Raw genomic sequence first — 20,695 nt, 5'->3', positions numbered from 1 at the left:
TAAGGGTAATCAAACAGGTAAAGGAGAGAACTGACTCGGGTAAGAGGTGGAAATAATATTCAAAGCAATAGAATCGCAGGGATGGGCGAGCGTGCGGAGGACTCGGGCGGGCGTGGGCAGGGCTCGGCGAGCGTGTGTATGGGCGGGTTGATGCGCGAGAGTGGCGAGGTGATGGGGCGAGCTGCGCGACGGGCGGAGATGCGCGTGGGGGCGAGCTCGCGCTTGGGCGAGCAGGCGGATGGGCGAGCCGACGAGCGTGGGCAGGGCGAGCTCGCGCTTGGGCGAGCAGGAGGATGGGCGAGCACTGGCTGGGGCGAGCAGGCGGATGGGCGAGCAGGCTTGGGCGAGCGGGCATGTATGGGCGAGCCTGCGGATGGGCGAGCGCTGGCTGGGGCGAGCTCGCGCTTGGGCGAGCAGGCGGATGGGCGAGCACTGGCTGGGGCGAGCAGGCGGATGGGCGAGCAGGCTTGGGCGAGCGGGCGTGTATGGGCGAGCGGGCGTGTATGGGCGAGCTTGCGGATGGGTGAGCGCTGGCTGGGGCTAGCTCGCGCTTGGGCAAGCAGGCAGATGGGCACGGGGGCGAGCGGAAGCTTAGGCGAGCGTGGCAGGGGCGCTCGGCAAGGCGCTGGAAAGCGTGCGCGCTGAGCTGCTGGGAGAGGCGGAGGCTAGGGCGAGCCTGCACGCTGGACTGTCGACAGGGCAGTGGCTCGCGCACGGAGGGCAGGGGCGCGCCGGGTTGTGTCACGCGCGAGCTAGCTGGGGCTCGACGTGGGCTCGGGCACGCATTGGGTTCAGGCGACGCGGTGACCAGGGCACACGTGAAGGTGGCAACGAGATGGTTAGGAAACGGGGGAGAGCTGATGAGTGAATTGCAGAGGAAGTTTTTTGTGGGAGAAGTGAGAATGAAATAAGAGGGTGATCTCTATTTATAGGGGGAGCCCAAATCTTACCAAGATTGCGATTTGATTGGATATCTTTCCTTCCAGATTAAGATTGCGATATGATTTCATTTGCTTCCAAATTTTTAAAGAATGACGAGAATGACATAAAGAAATTTTTCCAACACGGTACGTCCTCATCGGCGATAAACCAAGGACAAAATAATTAATATAACTTCGAACCTGCGATTCAGTTCGACTCGGGAGGGGGAGACTGGTGATACCCCAGGGATGAGCCCATCAAGATCTGGCCCAAACTCCTGGCCCATATCTAAGGCCCACGGGTTAAGGCCCACTGGTGACCTAGGTATTCTCCTATAAATACCAGGTTCGAGTGTTCAGTTTATTCATTCACTATATTGTTTTCAGCAGCGCCCTTAGCTGCTACCCTCATATATCCTCAGTCACTGACTTGAGCGTCGGAGGAGCTACGCCAGGACACCCTCCTAGCCCCCTTCTAACGATCCTATTTGTGATTTTCAGGCCCAGGGTGATTTCAAAGCCCACGTCTGAACTAGTGACGCTTGCGTGGATCGGACTCTAGATTTTCCGTGAGTAACACATACCTTTTCATACTACGCAATTTCTCATTCTTTTCCCGAGAAAAAATAATTTTGAAACATTGAGTTGGCTTTATTTATATATAATATCGCATGAATAAGACAAAAAAAAAAAGACTAGTGATGAAAATAAATATATCACGCGTAATGGGTTTCTTTCTCAAAAGATCATGTAGAATAGCTTCAGATAAAAAATAATATTTTTGAGAAATAACTCAAAATTCATAAGTTATATTAAAATTTAAGAATGTTTTTTGATAATAATTTTTTATTCTATTTTATGATGATATAATTATTTTAACATTTAAAAATATAGATAAAGATAAAAATATAATTTATTAAGATATGATAGTTCTGTATAAAATACATGTTTATTAAAACATCAAAACTCTTGTGAGACGGGTCTCTTATTTGGGTCATCCATGAAAGAATATTATTTTTTATGCGAAGAGTATTACTTTTTATTGTGAATATCGACACAGATAAAGATTCGTGTGACCGTCTCACAAGAGACCTACTCATTAAAATAGGTTTTTATGTTTTTTTATCAATTAAAATAGAATGTTTTCGTAATTTGAGAAGGATAAATATTTTGTATGTTTTTATAGTTTAATATGTGTGTGTGTGTGTCGGAGTCATTAAGAGGGTGTTTGTACATTGATGGCTTTCATGGAATTATCAAAAGACAATTGAAAATTTGAATACTTATAAAATTTTATAGAATATTTAAAAGCCGAGTTTGAATATCACATAAATTTTTAAAACTCCATGAAAATTTATTTTGGATACAAATAGTTTATAAAAGTATTGATTGAATACATGTTAACTTTTAAACTTCGCAAAAATCTTTAAAGATTATTATTTCTTTTATATTGAATATAGACAAGATTGAGATATAAATAGATAATTTATGAAAATATAAATGTGAGATCATGTTTTTTAGACTAATGTTATAGGTATAATGAAAATTGAACAACTATTCTTATACTATAAAAAAGCAATTCAAAAAGTTTATTTATCAAATCTCCTGTTACATTAGATACAAAATCTCACGATATAATTGTTGTAGATATAGTTATAAGATATATTGATTATACATTTAATATTATTTTATTTTTTAATATATAATTTTTTAATATATAATTTTTACATAAAATAGAGATATAGATAATCGTGTTGTCCCTACTAATTTGAGATATAAAGAGATGATTTAAGATAAGGTTTTTTTTTAAAAAAAATATATATAATATTAACATAAAATATAGATATAGATAAATAAAGATAGACAAAAAGATTATTTTCGGTCACTTGATAATTACAATTATATATTAATATGGGTACTCCTCCATTCCGCAAGACGTACGTTGAATAATCAATTACGCAAAAATGTCTCCGATTATTAGGTGCGAATTGTTCATAGTCTTCTTCCCTCTTAGCAACAACAACAACAACTAATTCATCATCTGTTTTAAAAACTAATTGATAATCTGTTTTCAGGATTTGTGCTCGTAGGATTCTATCACGAAACAGACAAGGCGCGAGGAAATATAATGGCCGTGCCCGGTAATTTATGCCTGTTTTATTTATTATGGAAATATTTATTATATTGCCATTTGTTTTGATGGCTGATCTTGTGTTTTTAGAATTTTTTCTGCTGAATTGATAGTATATCGTTCTTTAGAAGGTAAGCAAAATTTTCATTCCCTTTTGCGATTTTTCCGAGGCTGTCCCATATGACATATCCAATGGCCCATGGGATCTAATTTCAGTATTTGATGATTCGTTTCAACCTAATTGTTTTCATGTGTTGTTTGCTCTTCTTAAATATGTTTTACCTTTTGCAGCATTGGTTTGTGGTTACGTACTTGTCGGCTTTAGCAAGTGCATGGGAGATTTTTTTGAGGTTGGTGTCTCTGATTGTCACGGGACGAAATAAGAAATTTACAATATTAGTGAAATATGATAAGGAACGCATTTTTTTTAAACAGGAGCAGAGCCGCAAGAAGCAAACGACTTTATGAGGTTCGTGATTATTAGCACTTACAATCTAAATTGCTTCTCATTTAGTTAACCATATACGTACAGTCTGTTGGGAATCTGAAATATATATATATGTTGTTTGATTAATGGACCTGCTTTTTTCATGCCTTTGGTGATAATATTTACTTGATCTTTTGTTTACTGCATTTTATCCCCAAATCCAATGTTATAAAATGTTTTTTTTCCTTCAGGGAGGAGAATGAGAAATCGCAGAAGATATGGCTTTCTTTTGTGTTTTTAATTCTTTTTCTTTGAGGTTAGTTCTAGGTTTAAGACCACGTGGCATGAGGAAGATTTCGTGGCACGTATGTTTAAATGGTTCTCAATTCATCGTTGCCCCCTGATTCTTAATTTTATAATTATAGAATTTTATTGAGCTAATAATTCGAATATTTTGTTTTTTGTTCCATAGTTTTCGTATGCATTAGATATGATATTTTTAAATAGAATCGAATGGAACTAATATATAACTCTGGCTAGTAATTTTTTTGCTAATCATTTGACACATTTAAATTTGTGTACAGATTACAAAATATTTAAACTAATTCAGCTTTTAAAAAAAATACTTATATTTGCACGCAATAGTTCAAATAATTTATGAGTTTTTCCGTATAGATTTTCTTTATATTGTATATATCAGACCTTAATTGGGCTGTTATTTTAGCTTGATCCACGAAGCTTTTAATAAATATATGGACAAGCATGACAATTGTATTCCCTCAAATGGGAAAAAAAAAACATGTATTTAAAGTTTTGCCACCTAAAATACACTAAGTAGCATCTTTAACGAAAATTTTAGGTCGGTCCACAACTGCCTTTCAATAGCAGAAACGGCACTTCTACAAATTAGTTTGTGCCTTTCGGTATGCCGTTGGAAATTCATGGTAATACTAGTGGCAGATTCATTTAAAATCATTGTGTCTTACAGCTAGAGCAGATGAGATGGTGAATGTTTGCTCACAATTCACATATTTTTTAGAGTCAAACAAGAAATGTATTCGTGCAGAGAATTTACAACAAAAAATAATATGAATCAATTCAGAATATCTAGCTAAACATCAGTTTACCTTCAAGTTCGAACCCACAACGTTTCCAAGGAAAATGGCCTTTGGTTCCTAGTTTGAGCCGCTGCAGTTCCTAAGGGAGATGCATGTATAAAAAAATTTCAGCCATTTCTCAGACATAAGTAATAATACATTCTAAACAAAAATCTTGGCTATTTCTCAAGAAAGCCAAGGGATTTTTGCTGGAAACTGTTTGGATTCATCAAGGGATTTTGTTGTTTTGTGTGAATGAAACTTTGGAGTATATATTCTGAATATAAGTAATTTGAATGAAACTCACTCATTATAAACAATCACAGACAACACAAAATCCATTTACTTGGGGAAAAAAATTATTTATCTCAATTTTTATTTATTTTATAAGAAACTTTTATACATATATTTTTCATTTTCACAATATGGCTAATATATCTAGGTTCTTTATGGACTCGATACACCTTATGTGCATGTAGGCCACCCCATGTTGCAAAAACATGCATTGTATATCAACAAAACTAGTAATTTCGATTTCCAAGTAATTAATAAAAACCAAAAGCCAGATAATCTTGAATGGGGAAGTCTCAGTGATCGCGTGGGATATTTAATTAGTTCAAGTGAATCCTCACTCCGATAGTATGATTCCTCATATTCTTCCACCCTGTATGTCGGCCTTCTCTTTCCACAACCCAACATAGTAATCCATATACTGGACAAAGAACCCATGTACTATATTAAATATAGTGTGATCCATTACAGCTGGACTATGTTAGTATGATATAAACAAATACTAAAACTTCGAGGCAGTTTCCATTCGTATACTTTTTGCTTTAAGAAGCTCTACTTTCATTAGCTTCTGATTTTTCGGCCGCCTTGTTCCCCGCTGCTCCGCCGTGCCTGGATTTCTGTCATCGTCTTGTGGGTTAGGTTTTCCATTTTTAGCAAGTTTTTTTTTTCTGGAATATCAGTTTCAAGATTTTTTGGGACCTGAGAGTGTACAGTGACCTTCAATGTTTAATGGGCTCGCTCTTTTTTGGAAGGTTTGACAGCTAAAGAAAATTTGTTCAAAATATTTTCTTGACATATATGCCCGCCGATATCCCGGAAAGTCACCGTACTTACAGTTTTTTTTTTGGCAAGAAACTGCCCAGTTTCCCATTTCAGAAAATTAAAATCTGGCGTTAATCGGCTTGGAATTTAGAAAAACTTTGTGTACAAAAATTATAGATCGGGGAGAGACAACCCGACGGTGAAGATTTCATCCGCGCGTGACATCCAGAGCGGCCACAAGCTCCGCCGCACCGAGCCGGGTACGACATGGAGGGTCGATTCTTACTGTCTGCACTTTTGGGCCCTGAAGCTTCCAGTTTTAGCGGTGTAAATTTTTTGTTTTATTGAAATCAAGAAAATACTGGCAGTATCTTGGACGTGAAGGAGATTCCGTTCCAGGGAAGCTTTGGAAATAATTTCCGAACCTTAATGAGTGAGGCACAACCACAGCACCACACAATCTACCGTTGGCAGGGCATTGCCACTGGCAATATCTAGTCCTACGGCATGGATAACGGGAAATAATTCAAGAAAGTTCCAGCGGTTACCTGGGCGGTCGAGGTGGAGGTGGCGGCGGCGGAGATGGTTGAAGAACCTTCCGGGAAACAAGTATTGTGGCCCAAGTGGCCGCAAGGAGCGACACTCTTTCCACCACTCCTAAAAAGCCGGCCAGTGAAATTTTTTTGAGAAACGCGGTGAAGGAAGCCATTCAAACAGTGTTTTTTAAATTCAATATAATAGTTTTAATTTTTAAAGCGAATCGATATATATATATATAAAAAATAGTTTATTTGTCAACCAAATCAAGGTTATTTACCCAGTCAAATATGACGACTTAAATAAAGTTAATCTTACAATCTCCTCCGCTAACTTGTTACTTTTGTGTACTTCCAAATTGGACGGCCTGTAAGGAGGAATTTGTGGAGCAATGCATCAATACTTTGGAATGCTTGACCATTGGAGTGAGGAAGCAGAGCGGGGGAGTCGGCGGCTACCTTATCAGCACCATAATATCTTTGTAACGTAGAGATAATTCTGTACAATATTTGCATTGGTATGTATCAAGACTCGGCGTAACATTAATCTGTAACTTGTTATGCAATATATATACTACCAACCAGTTATATATTGAAAAGCACCGGATCATCAAGTATTGATTTCTATAGGCGATATGCGGCACCTTGTTTGTCTACACGTGTTTTAAAAAAGAAATAAATTAATTAAAATTACTAGAGATATTTGCTACTTGTATTTAAATAAATGCCCTGTTGATGAATAGTGCAAAGATTTGACTAATGTGCTAAGAAGTTATGTGATTGGTGGTTTATGGTGGAAACATGTGAGATTAACTGAATATTCTGAGAAGTTTTATCAGATATACCGAAATCTCGCATTAATCTAATGTTAAATAGAGGCTATAAGAAGATTAAGCTGAGAAAAAGGTGAATCTAGCCAGATTCGATTCAACTGTATTGATTTTTTTTTCCTTTTTCTTTCTACACAAATTATACCCTCCACTTCTTGTCCAGCATAACTCAAGAAGCTCGACTCAAACTTTATCATCCAACTCCTCATTAACTAATGGAATCAACTCTGTCATACCTCTTGGAGTCCGAGGCATCCTAGGTGTACGAGGGGTTCCGGGTGTTTGTGAAAGTATGTGCCTAATGTACCCGTAGAAGGTACATCCAATGAGTGTTACAGCACATCCAACTGCATTCATCGCCGAAATTGGGTTTCGGAAGATCAGCCATGAACATGTAACAGCCACCGCCACCTTGAGATGAAACAAAGAAACGAGATTTCAATTCAAATACCAATATAGGATGATAGCATTACATAGAAATTTGTAGTCCAGCTTGTCATACTTCAAAGAATTTAAACTTGTCAGCGTTGGAAAAACACGGGAAATATACATATAAAAATACATCCAGTAAATCTCAAGAATGAGAGGCTCGTACCTTAAGATTTCCGGCAACATTGAAGGTCACAGCGGTCGTGGAGTGTATTACATAAAATATCGAGAAGTTGAGGCAAAAAGCTAACACTCCAGACCCCAAAATGATGACGAGGGATGAGAAAAGCGAGGGACATGTACGAATCCATTCCACAACTCCCGATCCTTCGAGCAGCACAGCTGGTATGCCCAAGATCATGGTCGCAAAAGGTGCCATGTAGTATACTGTGTTTATGCTGAAGCCAGCCAAAAACTTTCTCAAAACACAAGCTATTATAGTGGGAAAAAAAATTAAGGTGATTCTGTGAACACTAAGGACGGATGCAACAGGAAGGCAAGGGGAGATATAATGGTTGCTCCACAACCTCAAATGAATAATTTTTTGAATTTTTGTGTGTCAATTTTGTTATATGCAATGTTCTTGCTTCATTTTATTCTTGAATAACATGAAGCTGAAAGCATAAAAAATTTGATCAAAACATGAACATTGGAGCCAAACAATTGATCCTCAGGAATGCTCTCTGACAAGCTTCCAGAAATAACAGCAGTCCAGAATGAACCCGATATATCAAACTTTCAATTATAACAACACTCAATAAAATTCCTTGGTTAAAAGCGGGGAACAGATGGATATGTCATATGTGGTTCAATGAGTAACAGAATGATATAAAAAAAGAGTGATCATGAGATATTGATTTCTTCTACAAGGTAACCACGAAGATGTGTAAAAACACCAACTGTTTCATGGAGAAAAAGGAGATATTTGATCACAAAAGGTCAATGAATGAGTTGGGTTAATTAAAAATCCACAGATGAAAATGGTAGCCTACTACAGTTATTCCATTTACTAGTAAGTTCGATTTCCAAGTAATTAATAAAAAAGGGCGTGCAAAATCTTCAAAAATTTTGAATAATCATGCAAAAGTGGAACTGAATGCACTCTATAAACCAACGAATCACTTATATTAAATGAGGTGCATGAGTGTTGAATGGAAATTTACTGCAAACGTGACTTCAATGTTTTGGTAAAACCAAATATATTTGTTGGTTTTCATCTTTTGACACGATTAAGTAAATCAAAACATATAATTTCGACTCAGTTCAGCACCATGCAAAATAGAAAACAATTTAAAGATAGATTTCTTTCTACTCTCACTGTACGTGTCATTGAAGTTCTCTTGTTGTACTACTACTGGTTTTAGGAAGGTTGATAGATAACAAATAGTTCCTCAGCTACTTTAAGCTAGGAAGGAGATACATGTAAAAGAACGATGGTAGGTTATAAGAAAGCAATCTGGAAGAGGAAGAACATGATTACGAAAAAGTAAATACCCATCAAATTTGTATCCATGCAACAAAGACTCGGCAAGAATCATTTTTGTAGAGGTAGCAAGACAGCCAAATAAAGCAGCAAAAAATCCCAACACATTGAAACTCAGCTCGATCATAGAGGTGACTAAAATACCTCCAACAATTGGAATCAAAGAAGCCCAAATTCTCCAGTCAAAATATTTTTTCCAGAAAAGCCACTGCAAGATAACTGTTTTAAAGGCATTGTGAGTACAAGTCTTTATTGACATAACAACGAGAAAGTTGACTTAATTTACAAAATAGAGGCAATGATATCAAAATGATTAAATACAGCGATAAATTTGAGGTTACTATGCATCAAATCATCATTATTTCATATTGCCTAAAATTGGTAGGAATAAAAACTCACCAGTTGTTGCAGGGGTGAAAGACTTGATGGTTTGCATGAAAGAAACCGGAATATAACGCAGGCTAACGTTTCCCAGAACTATGTTGATACAAAATATAAACGACATGGGAAAAATCCTCCTCCAGCGATCTTCGGGGTCAACCAGAATGAGTGGCTTCAGTTTTAGCACTTTAATTACCAGGTATGCACCTATAGCCGAAGATATAAAGTGAATACATGACACTGATAATGGAAACTTAAAATCCAGTTTCTGTCAAGGCAAAAAAAAATGGAAGATCTGGTAAGCAATAATAATCATCACATTCACATTCAAGATCATCATAACAGCAAAAATTCAGTAGCATTTTAATAACCAAAATACAATCACACCGTCATTTATACTATTTAAAATTGTCGCAGTGGAAAATTAATCTAAAATAAATAGATCATGAAACTGCATAGAAGTATAGATGAATAATCATTAAGTTGGGCATCCACACGAGGCAAAATTTCATTTTAAAATTTTTTATTTGAGCTCTTAAAGAAATACTCCAAGCACAATTTTGAGAGTTTCTCCAATCTGTTGGCTACGATAATTCAACTTGAAATTAATGACCACACTTAACTTTCAAGAATCAAAACGAACAAAAGAAAAACCATGGTAGCCATGATAAAATTTGACCATAACAACAACATTTTATAGTAATATGCTTAAAAACCATAAACGAGCAAAATTCCTCATCCCACTTCGAAAATTGAGAATAAACACAGACAACAGAGAGTCATAGACCAGCCTGTTCTATGTATTTACACGTGTGTAAAAAAAGGAAAATGCGAAGGCCATTCCTAACTCATGGTTGACAAAATCATCCCTCGAATTGAAAGGAAGATTCAAAAAACAATTACAAGATTGCACTGCCACAAAATTATTAAACAGAACCACATTAGTATAATCAAAATTTCGAAAACAAAAATCAACGACACAGACAAATAACACAAAAAAAAAAAAAACAACCAACAAAGAAATGAAGCTGCAAATTTAGCAGCGCACAAAAACTTCGAAAACGATTCTTTCAATAATTCACGCTGTTTTTTGATGTCGTGTGAAAGCCGCGGACTAAAAAGACACCCACCTGAAAGATCCATTTGTTGATGATAATAACGGTGACATTGAAATCCCACCACTGGAGAATAGCTAATAAGGATCGAATTACACTCCACTGACACAACATACTCTCCTCCATGATTAATTTCACCACCTCAGACCAGAAAACGTATGAGCGAACAATCTTTGCCCATTAGATTAAAAAAAAAAACACCTAGAGAACGAACGATCACGCATATATAATAGAGAAACCCCAGATGAAATGCAAAGGAGCTCAAATGTAGTATGTGAAGAATGGAGGCGTAAAGTTAGAACTGTGCCATTACGCCTGGCTGGCCGAGGTGTTTTATTCCGGGAAAATGAGAAATCTGGCTTCTTTTCCAAATTTTTCCCGAAAAAAAAAAGAAATATACAAAGTGTGCTGTCATTTTAATTAAATAATTTTCTTGATTAAACTATTTAAATCCTAAATATTATATTATTTTTGTTATCATTATATCAAAATTGCATTGCATTACTCAAATATCAAATCACTAAAGTTGTGTTTGAATGATTTGAAATTTAAGTAAAAGAATATATACGAGCAATATAAAATATCTTTCGTTTTAATTTCGAGTTCGGTGTATATAATGCATTTGGGACGTGGATTTGTCATCAAATTCATGCTAGGTAGTAGATCGAAATATGACATCTAATAATAATTTAATTTCATGACAATGATATTTTGTTATTTGTTTTGGTAATTAAAATGTAAGTCTGTTAATATAGTTTTACATCTTTAACTATCTTATCTTAATATTTTAATGTGTATGAGTATGAATACCCTTTTCATTTATAAAAATGTTTATTCCATAAATTATTTTATTTTTTTCAAAAAAAAAAATTAAAATTAGATTTCTTAGTCCAAACGATTGTGTTTGATTTGAATCAAAACCTAAGACACAATGCGTGTTAGCGCCTTTGGGACCCGATTTATTTGGACACCAAGCAGCGCCAAAATATGTTCTTGAAGATTCGAATCTCTGAATTAACGACTTCATTATGTTAATAAGTTAGCTTTTAGGGTCAAATTTGGTAATATACACAGCTTCAAAATCATCCATTATCACACTTAAAAGAAAGAAAGACATTTATCTTTTATGTTTATCCAACTTGGGTATTTGGTAAGAGTAAATTCACTCGCATCCAAGATTTCTTGCTCGAGGTTTTTAACCTTTTCCAAAAACATCATGAAGATCAATAAATACTTGTGAAGATTGAACGGGATAATGGTCAATTTTTTTTAGCTTTATAAAATGTACCACCAATACCAATCATCAAACTTTCATAATATCAATTATATGACATAAAATAAAATAATATGTATATAATTAAAAATATTATATATTTATAAAATTTGTTCGGTTAGGATTTTTCACCAAAACTTTGAACAAAACCAATTTTTTCGATATGATTAATTTTAAAACCAATATAAATCGATCGACTAAAAACAAAACCAACTATTTGATTTGGCTTTGGTTTCTACTCACCCCTAAATTGGGTAATGCATGAGATTGACTAATGTTTCAACTTCATTTCTTCAATGCTTGTTGCTTCCTCAATATCCATTGTTTTTGCCCTCTAAGCGAGAAATCCCTAAATCCACATAAAAATAAATATTTTTATTTTTTCTAATAATATAAAATAGAAGATTTTTTTTAGTCTTCTAGTCTAGTCTAGGAAATACAAATACATGTAGGTTATATGGTGTAATTCGATTTGGACTATTCGAGCTGTTTCACAAATTAGGTCGAAGCATCGAATCCGATTCACTCCAAAATAATAAAATGCCGCTCTGCTTTCTGTTTCAATTTTCTTCAACAATTTCTTCCCGCTTCCAAGCAGCGGTGCTCGTATCAGCGCCTTGTTATCCGAACGCTGTTGCTTGGTCCAAAGAGAATCTAGTGGCGGTCGCTTCTGGTAGCCTCGTTACGATCCTGGTAATTGTTAACTTTTCAAAGTTTGCTGATTTTAGTATTGAATTGCTTTGATGCAATTTTACTGATACGATGTATAGCATTTGAGTCTCAACATTGAAATTGCTCAAGTTCAGAAGTATCCTGGCATTCAATCTGTTCTAGCTGAGTTTTTAGTTGATCAAGAATTTTGGGCTGTCAAGTGATTCTGTTAGTGTGAGGATTATGCAGATGAGATTATTAACCATGCACTGACATGAACAAGAATCAATGACCACTGATTCTGAGTCCAGTATTCTGTGATCCACCTGATGGGATCTGATCCCATGACTTAGGAAAGACAACTACTAAATCAATTGATTGCATATAATGTAATAATATTTCTGAATAGAATGTTTATTTTTTAGCCGAAGATTTTTGCATTGTAATTGAATTTTAAACGCCAAATTTATGCTTACATTTTAATCTACCTGATCTTCATAACTTGTCTGGAAGCTGTTTTATGTTGGAGTTCAATACAGGGTTTGATTTGAATTTGATAGAGAATCTTATAGTAGTTGGTCTATTTAATTCATATTACCTTACTTTTTATTTGTTTTTTCAAATTAGGATTTAATTTTATACTTTTTGATTTAGCCTTCGAATCACTGGTATATGCTTGTTGTTCACTTGGTTAGAATCCTTCTAAACCTTCTGGAGGTGGATGTCGAGGTGTAATTTCTGTTCTCCCAAGCAAGCCTTTTTCCATTGGTGTCATAAATGCTGGAGGTACGTAGAATCATATTAAAAAATGAATTTCATAGTTTTGAATGAGCTCATTGTATGTATGTATGTACACAATTTGGATGCCATTTGGATTTCTGGGTTTGTGGTTTTACAGTGCAAATGAAAATTAATTTTGAGTTGAGGTTTCAAGTACTTTTTATTTTCTCAGGTCACTGCATTTGATTTTGTTTTCATTTTGTCCCAGGGATAGATTTTCTCTCTGGGTGCTTGTTGCCAATGCATGTGTCGCGGGATACACGGCCATGTGTTAGGTCAATTTCCTGGTCTCCTGCAGGTCTTGCTAGCAATGCTGGGTACTGATACCATTACCCCTGATCGAAGTTTTTGTTTGAGTATGCAACGCAAGTTGCCTCCCTGAATTAATTCTACATTTTGCTATGAATCGTGCAGTTGTTTGCTTGCTGTTTGCACCACTGGGGGACGCGTCAAACTTTACCGCTTTCTCTTCTGTGATTTTTCGGCTGAATGGATTGAGGTATTAAGTATTTTATAAATGAAGCTTTCAGGAAGTAGTGGTGGCAGGACCAAAATTATGGTTCGAGCTTGCTGTCTCTTCACTTTAATAATCTTCCTGAACCAAAAAAAATGGTGAAAATTTTAGCAATGGAATTGTTTCAATTCTTGTGTCTATAGATGCTCTTAATTATGTTCTTACTGTTGGTTCTGTGTTGGCTATGAGCCCATGAGTAGATTCATATTTGTGCTAATGTGTAAATTTGTTGTGTTAGTACTGGAGGCTTTGTTTATGTTTGGAGAGGCAATACCTAATCAACATTTCTTTCAAAAAGAATTTCATAGCCCTTCAAGTTTGTTGTATTTACGATTTTGTGGCTTATGCATAATAAATGTCATGAATTTGGAATCTAGTATGTTATCTGTGATTCCTAAATTTAATGTTTGTTTTTCACACATTTGCTAAAGTTATAATCTGAAATTTTCTAGGTTATGGACATATCAGAGATGATGTATAATTATCTTTCCAAGATCAATTTCGGAGAGTCTCAAATTATATCTTCAGAAAGTTTAGATGTGAGTTGGTTCTATCTTTCAACTTTTTGCTGATTAACGTTTCTTGCATATCCCCATATAGTTTTCTAGATGAAATATTCTTGATGACATAACAATTAATGATATGAATTCCAACTATTCTTGGGGTTTTTTCTTTATACAGATCATAGGGAGTCGAGATAATGCAGAATCTGAATGCCCTAATGAGCCACCTGTATCTAGTTTAAGAAAGGAAAGAAAACGAAGGAGCGAGACAGAATGAAACTAATGTACTGCACACTACATTCACTATCTGATTTAGTTTTATCATTTTATTCCATGACATGAACCTCCATACTTACTAAATCAGCTTCAATGCATGTACATGATCTGCTTTCAATTTGAGAAGTTGTGCATTTGATATATGCCATTACATTGAATGTGTTGCTATTTTTATTAGGTTGCTGCAAAAAAACTTGACAATGTAAAAGAAAACAATACATGGGAAATTATTCCCATATCTGTTTCTGAAGGGACACCTCTGAAGATCAAAGAATGCAATGTTCAACTAATAACGGCACAACAATATGCTTCTCGCAATGCAATGCTGACACCCCTTATTGTGGCTTGGTCACCGATTCTGAGGACATCTGAAGATTGGGTTTCTATTCCTCATAACTCCTCGGGCTGCTTCTCTATTCTTGGTACTGGATTGAAATGTGGTCTAATTTCATTCTAGAGAATTGATGCACCAGAGAGTTATTCCATTATTACCCCTGAACTCCCATGTAAAGCATCAAATGGTGGCTTTCTCAAGGCACATGATACATGCATCACATCTATTTGCTGGGCTTTATATGGCTCTGAAATTTCAAAACCTCAACTTCTTTTAGCGACGGGAAGTTCTAATGGGAGGTGAGTAACTAATTAACCTTTTTCTGTTTTCGAAGCCAAAAGTCTAGCACATTTGCTTGACATGGGTTAGAACTACTGAATTATACACACACATACATATAAGGTTTACCTTTTATTTTATTATAACATTTAATTTTGTGACTTTCCTCTTCTTTTTGTTTATAGAGTGAAGATTTGGCAGGTGAATATTAAGGAACTGCTGAAGTCATCTGAAACTGTTCATGCTTCATTTTCTTTGCTGAGGGAGGTCAGCATATCCTGCTAAAAGTCTGCTACTTATCCTTTCAAAATTTAGACCAGCTACTTTGATTATATCTTATTTTGGAACTTGTGATTGCTCGTGTAATTAGGTTATTACTGTTGATTCAGCACCTGTCTCCATACTTTCATTTACTGCCCCCCTGCAAACACCACTAAGTTTGTTCCTGGCTATTGGTAAAGGATCCGGATCATTTGAAGTGTGGACCATGAATATGACCAGCCATGAATTTGAAATAATTGGCTGTTATAGTGCGCATGACCACATTGTAAGTTCTCAACACCTTTTTTGGCATATGGAATGGCATATGATTTATCTTGTAAAATAACAATCAGGTCACTGGTTTAGCTTGGGCTTTTGATAGACTCTGCTTGTACAGCTGCAGCCAGGTAATAAATATTGAAGGAAGTGTTTTATTGATATAAATATGAATTTTAGTATTAAGGGAGTGTTAGTTCAACAGATATTAAAAATTAAAAAATCCATGTTAATTGCTTTTGTTATCAAGTAATGCCTCAAGCAGAAAGCCTTGAGGTTGAAAAGATTGGTAGCCCTCCAGATTATTTGATCAGTTCATGTATTACAGGACAACTCTATGAAAGCGTGGAATTTAGTTGGGAAAGCACTAAGGGAAATACACATTCCTTCAAATACTCCTGGTTTTAATAGCTCCCCGGATGTATGCATTAATTTTCATGTTTACTTCTGTTTTAAATTTGCATATTTGTTTCCAATAGACTCTAGATTTTCTCTGCAGGTTCCATATGTATATGATTCTTGCTTTGGTCTGGCAGTATCTCATGGGAGCTTGGCAATTGCTGTGGTATCATATTCCATCCGTCCATTCTCTTATAGTTGGAATGTCCATGAACTTATCCTGAATATTGTACTAGTTTTTCTCTCTTATCAAATTTTAAGTCAAAATAATAAACTCACTCGATGTAGCGATTCAAGATTTGAAGAAAAAACTGAATTCTATTCATAGCATTTTGAGAAAACTCTTAGATAACATACCATCCAAAAAATTGATTTTTTACTTCTCTCATATTATGTTTCAGATGAGATTGGTCAATATCTTGCTTCTTGCCCTTTACAAAAATAAAGAAAATTTACTGAAAATAAAAATAAAGAGGAAAATAGAAAGATCGAAATTTCATCTCTCCGGAACAGTAGTCATATAATAATACCTAGGAAAAGGAGCTTAGTTGACTGAAATGACTCTAAGCAATGGAATCTCTTGATCCTTTTCTTGCACTTGGTCACCTTTTACCTTATGCTGAATAGATGTCATTGATACCCCTGTACTTAAATCTAGTTCTAAGAAGTTTGGTGTCTGTTATTTGCAGGCTCGAAGATTTGATTCTGATTTATTAAATTCCATGTACCAGGAAAGGTGAACTTTTAAAATTATATTTTCTGGTAACAAATTATGAAATAACAACTGCCATGTGGACAGATGCTTGCAACAAACAAGCACCCACATTTCTTTAAAACAAAATTTTGATGATTTAGTCAAAAGCTGAATGGAAGCAATAAGAACTAACCGTTCAAACAGTTACCTATGTTTGATTGACCAATAAATGTTATTGTAATTTTACAGAACTCAGAAAGCTGCTATCGAGTTCCTTTGGATTGGAGGGCAGCAATTGGACACTTCCTCCAATATATGTTTTGATATTGATTTCGGATCATTTCCTGGTTTCCCTGAGGTAGAATTAATTTGGTGGGAAAAAAAACATATTATGGTCTCCGAGTCTGTGTGGGAGTTTCAGTGGGCTTCTGAACATTTGGGATATTGTGGCAGCCCTCGTGTCTTTCAAACAGTCGATACCAAACTATGTAGAGCATATTCTGGAGAAATGGTTGACATCTTATTTTGGATCCAATTTTGGCATTTGTACTACGTTCTTGTCTACGACATTTAAAATTTTGCCCACTCTTTCAACCCGTAATTTGCACCTCATCAATGTAATCATCAGGCATGTTGTGCTTAAAAATTATGAGGTGAGCGAGAGTAGAAAACACCAAGACTTGGAAAGATTCAGTAGTGCCATAGAAGAACAGACAAATGTATGGAAGGAGTTGCAGTTGTGCTGTGAAAATGAACTACGAAGAAGATGTTGGTTTATATTTTTCTGCCATTTTAGATCTTCTGTCAGATGTGCCAACAAATTTTTGCGATTTTAGCTGTTGGCGTCCTGATGAATGGCCACAACTGGAGCACTATATCTCACTTCATGAGAAAATTGTCGAGGATGATTTAAAATTTCTTGCTGCCAAAGTTGGTAAAATTAAGAAGAGGTAATTCATGAAGTTCTTATCTTTGTTGAACTTCTTTTGGTTCATTCATGCACACATACATAGAATAGCATCTTAAGATACTGTATCAATCTATTAGCTGAAGGCTGGTTCCATTCTTGAGTTATTAACAGGAGAGAGAGTTTTGAATATGAAGAACATTGCAGTTTTTGTTCAGCAATAACGCCATTTGAATCAATAGAATACGCCATTTGTTCGGGAGTGAAGAATGGCAATGGAGTTGATCAAACCCATAAGCTACACCGGTGTTCTGTATCTATGCAACTTTGCCCTGCTAAATATTCCTGGTTTTGCATGTGTTGTGTGAGGCCCAATACCTAAATAAGTAAGCCCAGCCCATTTCCCATTTTATTTATTAATTAAAACCCAACCCATTTGAGATAATGAGATCGCTCATTCCAGAAACTTTTCTCCAGCCTTGCTCGTCGCCTCTCTTCTGTTTCTGCAGCAAGCGTGAATCGTTCCAGCGGTCGGGGAATAACGCAGCAGCTTAGCAATCTTCTTCCTCCAGTTTATTAGCTTATTTTCTGCCTAGCATCGGAAGGGTTCGAGCTCGATTGGTCTTGTTTTCCAGCAGCTAGGCGTGTGGGTTTTGTTTCAGTCTAGGTAAGGTTTTTGGTTTCGATTCTTGGTTGTTTTGGTGGATTAGTTTGTAAAAGTGAAGTATTAAGCTTTTCCCCTAATTTCCAGCTAGGTTTCCGGCTTGAACAGTAATTCCGGCAACTTTTCCGGCGAGCTATTTTCCCGAGATTACTATTGTGTGTTTAAGCTTCGTTTATTGAGGTATTTAAGTTTGGATTTCCAGATTTTGATGGGTTTTATAGGCTGCCCATATTTCGATTTTTAACCGAGCCGATTTAATTTGATTTAGTTGGTTAGAATGCGTTGTATTGAAGTGTATAGCGAATTTATATTGTAGGTCGTATCGTTGGACGAGTTCATTCGATAGCCTTTAAGAATTTACCGTGGTATTGTAAGTTGTAAGTTGAGGTACGCTCAAACCTATATCATTATGACGGTTATATTGGCGTGTAAGAATATTTGGTGAATGTTATTTGCTATTATGTGCGTTGAATGTTTATTCTGTTGCATTCATGCATAAATTGTATTGACATAACATATTGAGCCTTGACTCCTTTGACGGCTATTTATGTTGATCCTGTTGAGATATATTGATTCATCAGAGGGACGAGTGGGTTAGGATTAGCCACATTCCCAGATGACAGCTAGGGACGAGCGACTTAGCTACTCGCATTCCCGATGCTACGTGCATGGACGAGCGGCGATTGATGCTGCATTCCTGGCACGGGTGGCCACTGTTACTGTTGATGATGCTATTCGTTTGGACTCCATTTGGTATCCATTATTCCGTTGTTACCATTCATGCATCACATAGCATTGCATTTACTTGATATTGTTACATGTCTTTTATATTCATCGTGATTTTACTGGTTTGTCGTACTGGGGTCCGACCCCTGTTTTCTTTTGATGTTGTGGTTGTTTTTGATGCCATAGCAGGTCGTTCCAGGGGTTTTGACGCGTCTGGTGGAGCGTCAGCGAGTGGTACCCAGTAGTCAGTCGGTTTGTGTCAGAGTTCCCAGATATTTATATATTAAACTGGTTTGATACATTTGCCAGGGAGATGCCCTGTGTAGCTGTATGGTGATGTCTTTATGTGGTTTGGATTTTATTTGTGGGTTGTTGTGTCTAGTCCTGGCCAGTGCGGCTGTAGGATATTTGTTTGGTTGGTTGTGAACTTGACGTTATTTTCGAGCGTATATTGTTGTTGTTGTGTTGTGAAATTTTTGGGATGTCCTACTTATGGGGAGGTCATGCCGAAATTTCTGTAGGCCCAAATGAACGTTTTAAAACTACGTTTTCGCTGTTTACACCAATTAATCCTTGTTGTTTGGTAATTAAATATTAATTAGAGCACGGGCCCTGACAGTTTGGTATCAGAGCGTAACTGGGATACGCTCGAATTAGAGTCTAGGACACTCGAGTTTAGACACAAATAAAATGATTGTGCATGTGCTTGATTATTTGCTCTTACTTGCTTTTATGTTTTGAATTAATTGTATCAGCATGACTAGAGTGTATTTGTTTAAGTTTATGCTTTTATACTCAACCGATTATTTGTTTCTGCCTGTGGATTAAATACCTGTGTCTTGTAGATGGCACCTGGGCGGAAGAGTAGAAAAGGAAAGGAAGTTGTTCAGGAGTCTGAAGCTCCTAACGTTAGAGGACTGAACGAGACTGACTGGGGAAGACGAGGTCGTCGTCCTCGGGGTGAAGCGCGAAATGTTAATGTTGATCGGGAAGTGGATCAGTTGACGAGAGGAATGGGAGAAATGGAACTTGTGATATCTCGATTTCAGAATATGCGTCCTCCTCGATTCTTTGGGAATGAAGATGGCAAGAAAGCTATAGCGTGGTTAAAGAGTATGAAGCGTTTGTTCAATATGCTGGAGTACACCCCAGATTTGCAGCTTAAGTTGGCCATTTGTCAATTAAAGGACCGAGCTCAGTTGTGGTGGGAAACTACTGAGGATGCTTTGAAAGAATCTGGTGAAAGAGTTACTTGGGATGTGTTTTGTGCTCAGTTTGCTCGAGAGTATTCACCGCCTTCTTATTATTCGGCCAAGGAAGCTGAGTTTAATAGATTGACTCAGGGAAATATGATGTTGTGGAGTATGCTTCTCAATTCTCAGCGCTTCTTGCCTATGTTCCTCATGTTGCTAGCAGCGATCGGAACAAGCTATCGCATTTTATGCAAGGATTGAATCGAACCATTTGCACTTTGGTAGTAGCTGGAGCACCTATTAATTATGCCGATGCAGTTGAGAAAGCCAAGAATGTGGAGGCGAGTCTACTTTTGGCAGAACCACAGTCGTTTCAACCAGGTTTTCCTCAGAGTTTCGGGGGGCAATGTGCCGATGCCAGTGGGTGCACCACTATACCCCATCTTTACTGCCGTATCAGCCTTCGCAGCAGTATCAGCGACCCAAGCAGCAAAACTTTAAGGCCAGGGAAAACAATTCAAGAAACAGACTCGTAGCATTAGTTCCTTTGAGTTCCTGGCAGT

At 36.7% G+C, this 20,695-nt stretch overlaps 3 protein-coding genes across 4 annotated transcripts in view; 1 reads left to right on the top strand and 2 right to left on the bottom strand.

Annotated features, from left to right (window-relative positions):
• Positions 1–5,141: 5,141 nt before the first annotated feature.
• On the bottom strand, positions 5,142–10,756 carry LOC140827978 (UDP-galactose transporter 1-like). 2 transcript variants are annotated; one of them, XM_073190955.1, is made up of 7 exons: positions 10,418–10,756; positions 9,306–9,555; positions 8,918–9,125; positions 7,590–7,821; positions 7,371–7,405; positions 7,231–7,273; positions 5,142–5,475 (listed from the first exon to the last, which is right to left on the bottom strand). In XM_073190955.1, exons 1-7 carry the CDS (start codon positions 10,526–10,528, stop codon positions 5,428–5,430), a joined length of 927 nt encoding a protein of 308 aa, XP_073047056.1. In that variant the 5' UTR covers positions 10,529–10,756; the 3' UTR covers positions 5,142–5,427. The 2 variants fall into 2 exon arrangements, with proteins under 2 accessions (XP_073047056.1, XP_073047048.1); XM_073190947.1 differs by lacking the exon at positions 5,142–5,475 and having other exon boundaries at positions 6,703–7,405.
• Positions 10,757–12,215: 1,459 nt separating this feature from the next.
• Positions 12,216–15,036, top strand: LOC140804510 (uncharacterized). Its single transcript, XM_073160552.1, has 8 exons — positions 12,216–12,368; positions 13,022–13,112; positions 13,315–13,423; positions 13,521–13,605; positions 14,073–14,159; positions 14,302–14,352; positions 14,578–14,778; positions 14,857–15,036. The coding sequence occupies exons 1-8, from the start codon at positions 12,216–12,218 to the stop codon at positions 15,034–15,036; spliced, it is 957 nt and encodes a 318-aa protein (XP_073016653.1).
• A 5,443-nt stretch (positions 15,037–20,479) lies between these two features.
• LOC140804502 (uncharacterized) overlaps positions 20,480–20,695 on the bottom strand; it is a 9,261-nt gene continuing 9,045 nt past the window's right edge. Inside the window, exon 4 of the mRNA XM_073160541.1 lies at positions 20,480–20,627. Coding sequence (XP_073016642.1) covers positions 20,480–20,627 — 148 coding nt within the window. The remainder of the gene's footprint in view (positions 20,628–20,695) is intronic.

This window comes from Primulina eburnea, chromosome 1, assembly GCF_022965805.1.
Source record: "Primulina eburnea isolate SZY01 chromosome 1, ASM2296580v1, whole genome shotgun sequence".
Lineage (NCBI taxonomy): Eukaryota > Viridiplantae > Streptophyta > Magnoliopsida > Lamiales > Gesneriaceae > Primulina > Primulina eburnea.
The sequence above is the reverse complement of the archived record's forward strand: the minus strand, read 5'-3'. Positions and strand labels throughout refer to the sequence as shown.